A 12,358-nucleotide genomic window follows, 5' to 3' on the forward strand; every position below is an offset into this window, starting at 1 on the left:
TACTGGAATGCACTCATGTATCTCCAGTAAAATTGAAAATGGAATTTTAAAAAGAATTTTTTTTAAATCCTTTAGGTTGAAACGGAGATATCTCCCAAGTTGCAACATCCTTCCATCCACAGGGCTTCCACTGCCTTCGGGAACCCCTTGGTTACTCCCTGGCCAGGTCAGGCTTGTATTCTACTCAACACCTAGTGCCTCACTCATAGAACGGTGGACACTCAACAAATATTTGCTAAACTGAATTACATCTGGAAATGTGAGGAATAAAAATGACAGACACATGGTCACTAGCAAAACCTGTAATCTAGAAAGTCGTAATTGTGCTCTAATTTTGAATAAGGAAAATAATTACTGAGTGCTAACAGTGTGCTCAACAATTACAAAGGCATACACAGAACTGTGAAAGAGAGCAAGGCAAACATAACATACTGCCAGTGGTGTACAAGTTTTTAAAGCCTAAAACAGGCAGAATCCAAACCAGAATCAATTATTTCTGGCTCCCTAGGCAGAAAACCATAAAATTCAAGGGGGTGAGAAAAAGAGAAAAAGGGGGAAAACTAACCTGTACTGAGTTTTATGGGCCACGCACAGCATTAGACAGTTAAAACGTATTTTAGGACTCAGGTTTCAGCTGTGACATGTAAAGCACTGAGAAGCCATCACTCCCACCCTTCCAAGAAGGAAGCTAGACAATCTTCTTGGACCTATCAGAGAACCAAGATCACAGGGCAAACCAGCATCTCTATCTGAAAAGCCAGGCGCCTGCACTCATGATCCGAGCATGTCAATCAATGGGAAGATTAAACTGAAAATGCGGATAAGTTTCTGGAGGCCGGAGGACAGGGTGTCGTGAGAGTATGAAGCTCCTGGGCTCCACGTGGGGGAGCGTTCCCAGCCTCTTACAAGTTTTCCCTACAGGAACCCCGCCAGGTTCCTACCGGGAGGATGGGGAAAATCCCAGAGGAAGCTCTCACGGTGGGGCTGGTTGCCTGAGGAAAACAGCACCCATGGTGAAATCCTCCCAGACCTCTTTCCTTTATCTCCAGTACAGAACAAAAGGCTTAATCCGCAGGGGGAAGGGCTGAAAACCCAAGGCTTGAGGACACCGGTGTCCTCACTGCAGCAAGGGAAAAGGAACAGAGGAAAAAGAAAAAGCTCCATCCCTGGAGGAGGAGCAGGAAATCCTCTGAAGGACCCACTCAAGGCCCAGGTTCCAGTACCTGTGTTAAGTCTAAGGCTGAATAAAATCATCACAGAACGTCCTCCTCCCTCACCAGCCACCACCTGGCAAACCAGCTACATGGTTAGTAACAGAGGACTACAACTGGGAGGGCTGTAAGAAACAACTCTTGGGAAACAACACAAAGGAAAACCCCAAGCCAAGCAGGAGGCAAAAAGGTTACCACCAGAGGAATCAGAAATCTCTGGTGCCCACTGCAAAACCAAACATCTAACGCAAGTCACCTCCTGCCTAGATTAACTCAAGTCCCCCCACTAAAGGCCTAGCAGAAAGGAACCTGTGTTCTTCTTCAAATATATCGATTATTTACCTCAGTATCTCCTGCCCATATTCAGCTTTCAATAAGCTTTATGAGGCATAAGAAAAGGCAAGAAAATATTCCAAGTGACAAAGCAATCATCAGATCCAGACTCAGTATGACACAGATGTCGTGGCTATCAGAAATGAAATTTAGAAGAATTATGATTAACGTTAAAGATTTTAACGGGAAAAGTAGACAAATGTAAGACCAGATGGATAATTTCAAAGAGACAGAAACTGTAAGACTCAAATGGAAATGCTAGAAAAAAAAAAAAAAAAAACACAGTGAAAAACACAACATGCTCAACAGCAGACTTGACACAGCCAAGGTATCAGGGAGCATGAATATCAAGTTTATTGATCAGGTCAACAAAAATTAAAAGAAAGACACAAAAGAGTGAAAAAAATGGAACACAGTATACAAGAACTGTGGGAAATATTCAACAATGTAACATACTTGTAATTGGAATCCCAGAAGGAGAAAGGAAAAAAAAACAGGGCACAAGAATTATTTGAAGAAATAATGACTGAGAACTTTCCAAAATTAGTGACAGACAACAAACCGCAGATACAAGAAGCTCAGAGAACATCAAACAGAATAAATATGAAAAAAATTAAAAAGCCACACCTAGGCAAAGAAAGAGATCGAAGACACCCAGAGGAAAAAAGACTGGTTAACTATAGAGGAACAAGGGTAAGAATTACAGCAGACTTATTAGAAACCACGCAAACAAGGCAATATGCTGAAAGAGGACAATAATTCTCAACTCAGAATTCCATATTCCATGAAAGTGTCCTTCAAAAGTGAAGAAAAAATAGGGCGGCCGGTTAGCTCAGTTGGTTAGAAAGTGGTGCTCTTAACAACAAGGTTGCCAGTTCGATCCCCACCTGGGCCACTCTGAGCTGCGCCTTCCACAGCTAGATTGAAACAACTACTTGACTTGGAGCTGATGGGTCCTGGAAAAACACTTAAAATAAATAAAAGTTTAAAAAAAACTGAAGAATAATAAAGACTTTCTCAGACAAACAAAAAATTTACTGTCAGCAGACCTGGCATAAAAGAAACGTTAAAGGAAAATTCTTCAGGCAGAAAGATTAAGGTGGGAACTTGGATTAGCATAAAGAAATGAAGAGAATTGGAAAAGGAATAAATGAAGGTAGAATATTTTATTTTCATAATGTGTGAAAAGTCCATTTCCCAGGTACCAGCCAAGGGCCAATCTTGCAAGCAGCCCTTCTAAAGACAGCAAACAGCCTCAGGCCTACTGTGGCAATTCTTTTCAACACGATAGGGTATATACAGAGGGTGCCAAAAAAAACACACAACATATACATATTTTAAGAAAGGAAAAAACTGTATTAAAATTGTACTACTTAATATATATCAATAACAAAAGATGAATACAAGTCATGTGTATACATTTTTTTGGCACCCCTGGTATGTTTAAAAACCTACAGCTAACATACCTAATGGTGAGAGATGGAAAGCTTTCCGAGACTGGAATAAACGAAGCATGTCCTCTCTCACCACTACAATTCTGATACAGAAGAAAAAAGAGTATTCATCTTACCTGATTTCAAGACTTACTACAAAGCTATACTAACCAAGACTTTGTGATAATAGTAAAATGATAGACACATAGATTAATGCAACAGAATAGAGCTCAGAAATAGACCCACACAGCAAAGTCATATTTTTGACACAGGTACAAAAGCAATTCAGTGGAGAAAGGATAGTCTTTTTAACAAATGATCCTGGAGCTACTGGACATCCTTATGTGGGAAAATGAACCTCGACACACACCTCATTCGTGGCTGGCAGATGTGCCAAATGGTAGAACCACTTTGGAAGACAGTTTGACAGTTTCTTATAAAAACTCAGCAATCTCACTCCTAGGGACTTACCAAATGAACGGAAAACTTATGTTCACAGAGAAACCTGCATGCTAATGTTTACTATAGCTTTATTCATAATTGCCAAGAACATGGAAGCAGCCAAGCTGTCCTTCAACAGGTGAATTGAACAAAGTGTGGTACATGCATACAACGGAATACTATTCAGTGATGAAAGGAACAGGAACATAATATGGATGAAATCAAGTAAAAGAAGCCAAACCAAAACGACTACATATTATATGATTCCACTCAGACGACATTTTGGAAAAGGCAGGACTATAGTTAAAAATTCAGAAGTACATTATTCTGAGGCATTTCTAGGAAACAAACGTGACAGGAGATATGTATCTGTATGCATATCTATCTATATTGATATCAATACGTTTTATTAGTTTCAGGTGTACAAAACAATATAATAGCTAGACATTTACACCCCTTACAAAGTGTTAAGCCCCTTCCCCCAACCTGTTACCCCTCTGACATCGTATATACCTGTTACAATTCCACTGACTCCATTCCCTACGCTGTACTCCACATCCTGTGACCACATATATATTAAATTATAGTTGACATTCATTATTATTTAGCTTCAGGCATACAGTGCAGTGATCAGGCATCTACTCCGTCCATGAAGTGGTCTCCCTAATAAGGCAAGTGTCCACTGGATAACCTACAAAATCTATACAACATTATTGATTATATTCCCCAAACTGTCTTTCATATCCCTGTGGCCATCTTGTGGTTACCGACTGTGCTTTCTAATCCCCGCACCTTCTCCCTCATCCCCACCCTCCTCCCATCTAGCAACCCTCAGTTTTATCTCTATGTCTCTGAGACTGTTTCTGATTAGCTTGTTCATTTATTCTATTCTTTAGATTCCACATATAAGTGACATCATATCAGGAGATACATACACACACACACACACACACACACACACACACACACACTTTTTTATTAGATTCAAGCTAACCGGCCGCCCTATTTTTTCTTCACTTTTGAAGGACACTTTCATGGAATATGGAATTCTGAGTTGAGAATTTTTTTCCCTCTTTCAGCATATTACTTGCTTTGTGCAAAGCAACGAAATAAACATTTACACCCCTCACAAAGTGATAACCCCCCCAATCTACTACCCCTCTGACATCTTATATAGCTGTTACAATCCCCACGTTGTACTCCACATCCCGTGACTACACGTACCTATATATTTAGTTATAGCTGACACTCAATATTATTCTGCTTCAGCTTTAGGAGTATAGCACAGTGGTCAGGCAAGGATATATATTTTTAATAGGGATAGTTCTGACCAGGTCAACTTCAGTGCGAGTCCATGTAAATTCACATCACCATCACCATATATCATCTCCTTTTAAATGAATGTATTAAATTTTTAAAATATGGTAATATATTCACATGGCTTAAAATTCAAAAAGCACATATAAAAGTTTATGCAGTAAAAAGTCTCCCCTATCCGTCTGCCCCTGAGCATGTACAACCCCAAACTATCAGTGTCTTGAATATCCTTCAAGGAATATTTTCTGTGTAAGCAAGAATGTATATATTATTGCCTCACTATCTATTTTACACAAATGGCAGCATATATAATACACACTGTTCTGTTTCTTGTTTTTTTTTTCATTTTGTACATCTTGGAGATCATGCAGTATCAGTGTAATATATACTACTGTACAATCGAGCCTTGACCGATACTTAGGATATTACCAACATTTTACTATTATAAGCAATACTCCAAGTAATATGCAAAATATTTGTTGAATAAATTCCTGGAAGTGTTTGCTGGGTCAAACGATATGTGCATTTATAATTTTGATGGCTATTTCCAAGTCCCTCACTTTTACAATGTCAGGGATTTTTCATTTTTATCCTAGGAGAAAAGAAGGGAAGCTGAGATTCTATCACGACACCATTTTCTGGAGGAATGCACGACTCTAAGATGTACAAAGTGAGCCTTCTACTCAGTTTCCCACGCGTGCTTCCCAGGGTCCAGCTGCATTTTCCTGTAATATGTTTCAGGCCACAAACTGGTTGTAAAGCCCATTTCAGTTATGTGAAAGGTGTTACTTCTGAAAACTTCACAATCAATGACCAAAGGCTGGTGCCCCAAATTGCTGGTCACTGGCCCCTTACTTCACAGCACAATACTGGATATTTCCCTGCAACCACAGGAAGATTTTAAAACCTTGACCAAATAAAACATATCTATAAAGAATCCTTTATCCTTATTACAGTGCCCAAATAAATCTTTGTTGTTCTTAGGTAAAAACTATAAATCACATAAAGCTTATGAGAAAAGGCTGCAAATGTTTCTCTCACCTTTCAGGTAGTGATGGATTCCTAATTAAGCATCTTTTTCTTGACTACAAACCCTAGTATAGCCTAGTGCACTACAGTTTTTTGTGAGAAAGCTTGGGCAGGAGGTTGAGGAAACACAGGGGGGCTCCGTTGATTACAGTCACACAAATCAATGAACAGTCAAGCCACTCATGAGAATATATCCAGAGCCACACTGCCTCCCTTTGGTTTCCTCCTAGAAAAACCATCACTCAGCTCCACACTCAGTAAAAGAGGTGGCACAATCACATTACTTAGTCTCAAGAACACACTACATTTAGAAACGGGTGTTTAACAAGATTTATCAAAGGAAAAGAGGTTACATTCATAATTATTATGCATTACTGTAGTAATGGCCCCCAATTTTTTGCCTCTCTTTGTATCCACACCTTTGGATGGTTCCCTCCCACAATGACTCTGAGCTTAGCCACGGAAGCACTTCTAGGCTTTGGCTGATGGGACAATATCAAATGTGACACAAGCAGACACTCGAGAAGTGCTTGGGCACTGATGCTTGTTCTCACTCGCTACTCTTTGTGCCTTTGAGACCACCATGTTAACGAGTTCAGACCAGCTAGCTGGAGGAGACCATTTGGAGTGGAGATGAGCCATCTCGGCGTAGGGCCTCCTAGACCAACCTAGCCTGCCAACCACCAGATGTGTCAGCGGGGCCATCTTAGATCTTCCAGCCACCCGCTCACCACCCCCCATCCCCCACCAAATCTAACTGACACAGGCTACTTCAAAGTAAATATGTTTGGGGTCCAGTACATATGGAAAGGGGAAGAGCACAAGAGTTTTCTTCCTGTGAAGTTTAGTCTGCACGTAAATAGTTTCAAACAGAAAAACGTGCAGTACCTGTATGAGAATAAATAAATATGTAAGTATTGAAAAAATGCCTAAGTCTTCCCAGATTCTCACAAATGTGCTGTCTGCCATCACAGACGGCACACACCAAAAAAAAAAGAAGAAAAGAAAAAAAACGAAAAACAACCACACACATAAAAAGTATTTCCATTTAGTCACTGAAGCATCTTTATCATGATTTATTTAAACCAAAGTCTTATACTCAATAGTTCCATTTCTACCACTGAACAACTCAGGTTTCCAGGAATTACTTTTTCTCCCAGTTCTACTTTTTTCCCCATTTGACAGGGCTTGGTGAAAACTGAAAGAGCTCCCTTAATGCAGCCTAAAAATCCTCAGATATATGAGACTAATTAAACCTCCTTCTAGAAACATTCTGTAGGACCAGCTTCTTCCAGTATCACAGCAACTCTTTCCAGCCACGTTAATGGTGGGTAGTAAAAATTGTCTAAGATCTACACATTTGGGTTAGAAACATTGCCTCTATTGTATCACAAAGTGGGACACTGACAGGGAAATGACTTTCTTAAGCCACTTTTGTTTAGGCCTAGATGCTTTTCTGGATTAAACACACACACACACACACACACACACACCGTGTTTACCTGAAAATAAGACCCATACAATCAGCTCTAATGCGTCTTTTGGAGCAAAAATTAATATAAGACCTGGTCTTATTTTTACCATAAGACCAGGTATAATATAATATAATATAATGCAACATCAGGTCTTATATTAATTTTTGCTCCAAAAGACATATTAGAGCTGATTGTGCGGCTAGGTCTTATTTTGGGGGTACCACTCTGTATATATACACACGGTTTGGTTTAAGAAAAAGTGAAAAACACCTTCCAGCAGCTTCCCACTGCCCTTGGAATAAAACACAAGCTCCTTAATGAGGTCCCATAAGGCCCTGTCAATCTTCCCCTGCCTACCGCATCTTTCTTTCCCCAAGTCCTAGCCAAACCTCTGTGGATTCTTACATCTCTTTCCCACCTCAGTGCCCTCACACGTGCTGTTCCCTCTGACTGCCAATCCATTCTCTCTGACTTGTACCTTGCTTTTATTCCTGCTCATCCTTCAGGCCCCAGGGCACCTTGCTGGTCTCCCTCAGAAGCATTATTCTACCTCTTAACTTGCTGGGTGACCTTAGGCAAGTTACCTTTGTTTCAGTTCTCTGAGACTCAAACCTCAGAGAGATATCCTACATTAAGCACTTAGCACAGTGCTCAGCACACAGGAAATAGTTAACAAATCATTGCTGCTGGGATTGTTATTCTTCCACACAGTAATCTCCATCCTGGCTCTTATTACAATTAGCAATTATCTGTAGAAAAAAAATACAAACACTCCATTGAATCCCACCTTACTACCTAATACCTTTCAGGCGATTTCCCCATGTACTGCATTTTTGGAAGGGAAGATAAAAATGAATGTTTACAGAGAACTTGTTACCTCAATTATTACCTCAAAAAAGTGGTTTGGCAGATGAAGAAACTGAGGCACAGAGAAGTTAAGTAACTGGCCAAGATCAAGTGGAAGATTAGAATCCAAGCTGGCCTAGCCCCATAGCCTATGCTGGGTGCATGACACCAAAGGTTTCCCTAACTCATGAACCTGGACAACTAAGAGTGTCAAGCCTCAGAGAAGATGGATCTTTACATTCACATACACCCCAAACAATTCCCAGGTATCTACTCTTCGGATCCTTGACCAGCCTGGTGTCCCAATCACCCCCTGTAAACCGCTTCAGAAGAACACTCTTTCTCTGACTGTGATGGTACTTTTCTTTGTTCCTTTCCACTGGATGTTGTGATTGTAAGGGGATGAACATCTTTCACCTCTTATACCCCCTAGCAAATTAGAGGCACTCAATGCATGATTGCTGAATGAATCGATTAAAATGTTGGAGAATACATTATGGCACAAAGTTGGGGGTGGTGGAGTAGATTTTCATAACAATATTAAAGTTTGGCATAGTTAGGAACAAACGACATGAATGGCGACAAAAGAGGCGTTTATCTTAACCATTTTACAATTGATAATGATTCCTATGTCCAGCACCAGAGACTCCATGTGATGTACAAATGTGTTTTACGGCTGTAGGTAGACTTTACTACCTCTGGGGCCCTGCATCACCAACCATGTTCTGCTGTATCCCACGGCTGCATCTGAGCCACCCTTCAGGACAGGATGCCCTTGAAAAGGACCAGCCTCTCAATGGTTACTCAAACTGTTCAGAAAAAGAAACAGCAAGCACAAATGATAAAGCAAATGGGAGCAAACTGTTAGTAATTGGTGACCTCGGGTAAAAGGAATACTGGAGTTCTTTGTACTACTCTTGCAACTTTTTTGTAATTATAATATTATATCAAAATAAGTTTTTATAATTTAAAAGAATAACAATTTTCCCAGGAGATTACAACACACAAGGTCTAGTGTCACGCTGGTACTATATTCTCCAGGCTTGGATTTCCTTGCCTATCAGCCAATATCTAGGGACAAGGAACTCCTTGGGTAGCAGGGCTCAGCCATGGCTTCGGGGTTGTGGTAAGAGATTAAATTATTTACTGCTTGAAGAGTATTAATGAATGTACTATTAAGAGTTTCGCTATTGTCTGATGGCAAGAGTTTCTCTATTGTCTACAGAGAGATCTACAGAGAGGAGGCAAAAACAACCATTCCAGAAAACAGAAGATTCCAGAAAACAGAAAACTCAAAGCAGTAGTTACTTGGTCTGTAATGACCACTTGCTAGCACTCTTTTATTCGTTCACCACTTCTACCTTCTCATTCTAGATCCTCCCCACCCCACAAACCAGAATGCTTCAGCTTTCCCAGCCACTGTAACTGGAACAGGTAGAAACTTGTAAACCATTCAAGTGTCCCACTAGTAGCCATTTCAGGAGAGTGCCAGAGGGGTGTCCCCCAACACCCATCCCTCACCTATAACATGAGGTAAGTAAAGGTTATAGTAAGTTATCCCGATGAGAGAGTTTCTTAATGTTAATGTCAGCCAGCGTCGGACCTCTACCTTCAACCTGTGTCCCTTCTCAAGGCTTGTAAGAGCCCTCTGTAATGCCATGTCTTCACGAACATCCGCTGCTTCCTGCCTCCCCAACTTCCCCCCAGATACTTGCCTAGTTCTAGCCAGACCTCAAAGTAGTGGGCAAAAAGAAGAAATGGCTTTGTGTAGCTTAGGGGAGAAATGGGTTGCTGTGGCAGTGAAAACACAAGGGAGGGAAAGGACAAGCATTATCAAAGAAGAGGACCATACTCAACCTGAACGTCTTCTACACCCTTTCTTCTTCATGTCTCAACTCTGATGAGAGCTCCCAACGATCATCTGTCCTGCCCGAGAACCTTCTCTACAGGCCAGATGGTGGGTCAAGGCTGCTTCCAAGTCACTCCTGGCTCCTAGCTGACACTTCAGGAAGGAGTTGGGAGCTTCACAGGCTCCTACTCCTGAGAAGGCCAAGCCAGAGCATGGCAACTCAGAAACCAGTGAGCCAGAAAGTGTGGGTTCTAGAACCCCTGAGTATTCCAGACAAAGGCACTGTTTCACGGCAACAAGACTGGGTTGAGAGCTCTTTTCTAGCAAACAAAACTATAGAAAAGCACAGTTGAAAAGGTGGCAATGATGGTAGCTCACACTGAGAAACACTTACCAAAACACCTCATGTAATCCCTTCACCCCCTTGAAGAGAGGTATTATCCTTCTACAGTTCAAATATTTAAGCTCAGAGCTCACTATAAATGGAAAAAAAAGATATGTTATAGAGGTAGAATATTCCTCGGCTAAACAAAAAAGGAAAAAAAACCATCTATTCCCAATTATCTGGAGAGTAATCATATGATGTTTTATGAGAACTACACTATTCAAAGTGTACAGAGGCTGGGATCCACATTCCCATTGTTTACAGATGTCAAGAAAGTATTAAATTAAATAAAAACAATGCTTTGTTCGGGTCCACTCCTTTCTTACCCCCTCTCCCCCACCCCCAGGCTGACAAGAAGTGGCTGCAGGGAAGGTATTTAAGAGAACTACTCTGGGAAAGTGGATTCTGGGTTCCTTAAAGTAAGCCAAGATATTGTGCAACTAATCTTTACTTAAATTATTTTAGAGTTTAGAGAGAAGCAGACAGTTATCTTTATCAGACTGAATACAGGGAACGAGGTTGTCTTTCCCTCCAGGCCAGTGGAATCACCCTCAACATGGTTTTGATTTCTTATACAATCAGACGGCGGAAGGTGGACGGGGGGACGCTGGGATCTCCTCCTCAGCTTCACAGATAAACGGATCTCACTTTAAAAAAATCTCGTGCACATCTGAGGCCATGTATTTCCTTGCAACCCCGAAAGTCAGAGAAGCGCCCAAAAAAGTTTCCTGCCAAATGCCTAGGCGCTCCATATGTCCCAGGGCTACACAATGCTACCAACTTTTAAACATGCCTTCACATTACCACCATTATGGTCACTCGCTCGAGATCACGCCCCCCTTCCCTTCTCCCAAATAATAAACGCAGGTTGCCCTGTGCAATTTAGAGACAGACTTCTCCGAAGCAGTGGCTCTGAAAAGAGAGAGAAAAAGATTGGAGGGAGTCTATATATTTTTTTTAATCGATTGCCCCACGGCGGAGAGAATAAGACCAACTTGATCGCTGGAGAAAAGTTAACTTTGCCGAGCTCAGCGGTGGGAAATTTTCTCCAGAAGCGTCGCAAAGCCCTTTTGCTTTTCCCACCCCCCGGACCGCCCGGCACTCGGTGGTCGTGGCGGACCCGGATCAGCAGCGCCAGAACAATGACGCGAGGGGGAGGGAAAGTTCGCCAGCCCGCGGGGCGCCCGGGCTCACCCAGGACCTCGCCGCTCCCCTCACCGCCTACCCCCCTCCGGGCTCACGGTTCTTCCCGCCCCCCAACATCGAAACAGCCAGGGCGCGCCCTCGCTCCCGGGAGCATCCGGCTCCAGGCGTCCCGCAGAGCAGGTCCTCCAGCGGCGGGTCTGACCCCGTGAGCCCCGAGACCAGGCAGAGGACAGGGAGCGAGGGGGCGTCGGGAAGGGGCACCGGAGGGATCCGCCGCAACAGTTATGGCGCTCCACGCCTGCCTGAGTGTGGCTGCAGCCGAGCTCGGGCGCCCGCCCCCGCCCCCCGCGCCGACCACTGCCGGTCACTTTACCTCAGCGCACACACGCTCTCGGCCCCCAGTCGCCTGGGACGCCGGAGCGACCTGGAGCGCCGCGAGGTTGGGCCGGGACGCTGCGCCCCTCACCGCCCGCTCCGGCTCCCCGAGGCAGCCCCTCCCGTGCCCACCCGGCGCGCCGCCCCCCAGCCCACTCGCATCGCGTCCGGCCTCAGTGGCGCCTACCTTCGTGCAGCCAGTCGAAGCTCCCTCCCGGCTCCACGCTCGGCCCGGCACTGTGCCGGGCGAGTCCGGTTGGAGTGGTAACCGCCCCCCGAACTGCTCGCTTTCTTCTCTCCCCTCCCTCGCACCTGCCCTCCACCCGCCCCCCGCCCGATCCGCTGGGGCCGCCCCCTGCGCCTCAGCTCCCGCCCTCGGCCCTCGCCCTCCGGGCCCGTCAGGCCTCAACGCCCGGCGAGCGGTTGGGCGGCGGCGGCACCGCGGCGGCTGAAGCGGCGCGGAGCACTATTGTATTCCTGACACTGTGGGCTCCCACGCTCCGCCTCTTCCCCTTCCT

At 43.7% G+C, this 12,358-nt stretch overlaps 1 protein-coding gene across 6 annotated transcripts in view; it reads right to left on the reverse strand.

Annotated features, from left to right (window-relative positions):
* The window catches only part of JADE3 (jade family PHD finger 3), a 142,638-nt gene that overhangs the window by 130,175 nt on the left and 105 nt on the right, over positions 1 to 12,358 (reverse strand). Inside the window, exons 1-2 of one of the 6 annotated variants that reach the window (XM_033105503.1) lie at positions 12,028 to 12,097; positions 10,329 to 10,410 (exon numbers count right to left, since the gene is read on the reverse strand). The exons of 1 other annotated variant lie outside the window; for it this stretch is intronic. In XM_033105503.1, the coding sequence (XP_032961394.1) occupies positions 10,329 to 10,341 (13 nt within the window). In that variant the 5' untranslated portion in view covers positions 10,342 to 10,410; positions 12,028 to 12,097. Of the gene's footprint in view, positions 1 to 10,328; positions 10,411 to 12,027; positions 12,328 to 12,358 lie in introns of those variants that run through there. 4 more of the 6 variants (XM_033105558.1, XM_033105512.1, XM_033105521.1 and 1 more) reach the window with 4 other exon arrangements.

This window comes from Rhinolophus ferrumequinum, chromosome X (assembly GCF_004115265.2).
Source record: "Rhinolophus ferrumequinum isolate MPI-CBG mRhiFer1 chromosome X, mRhiFer1_v1.p, whole genome shotgun sequence".
Taxonomy (NCBI): Eukaryota; Metazoa; Chordata; class Mammalia; order Chiroptera; family Rhinolophidae; genus Rhinolophus; species Rhinolophus ferrumequinum.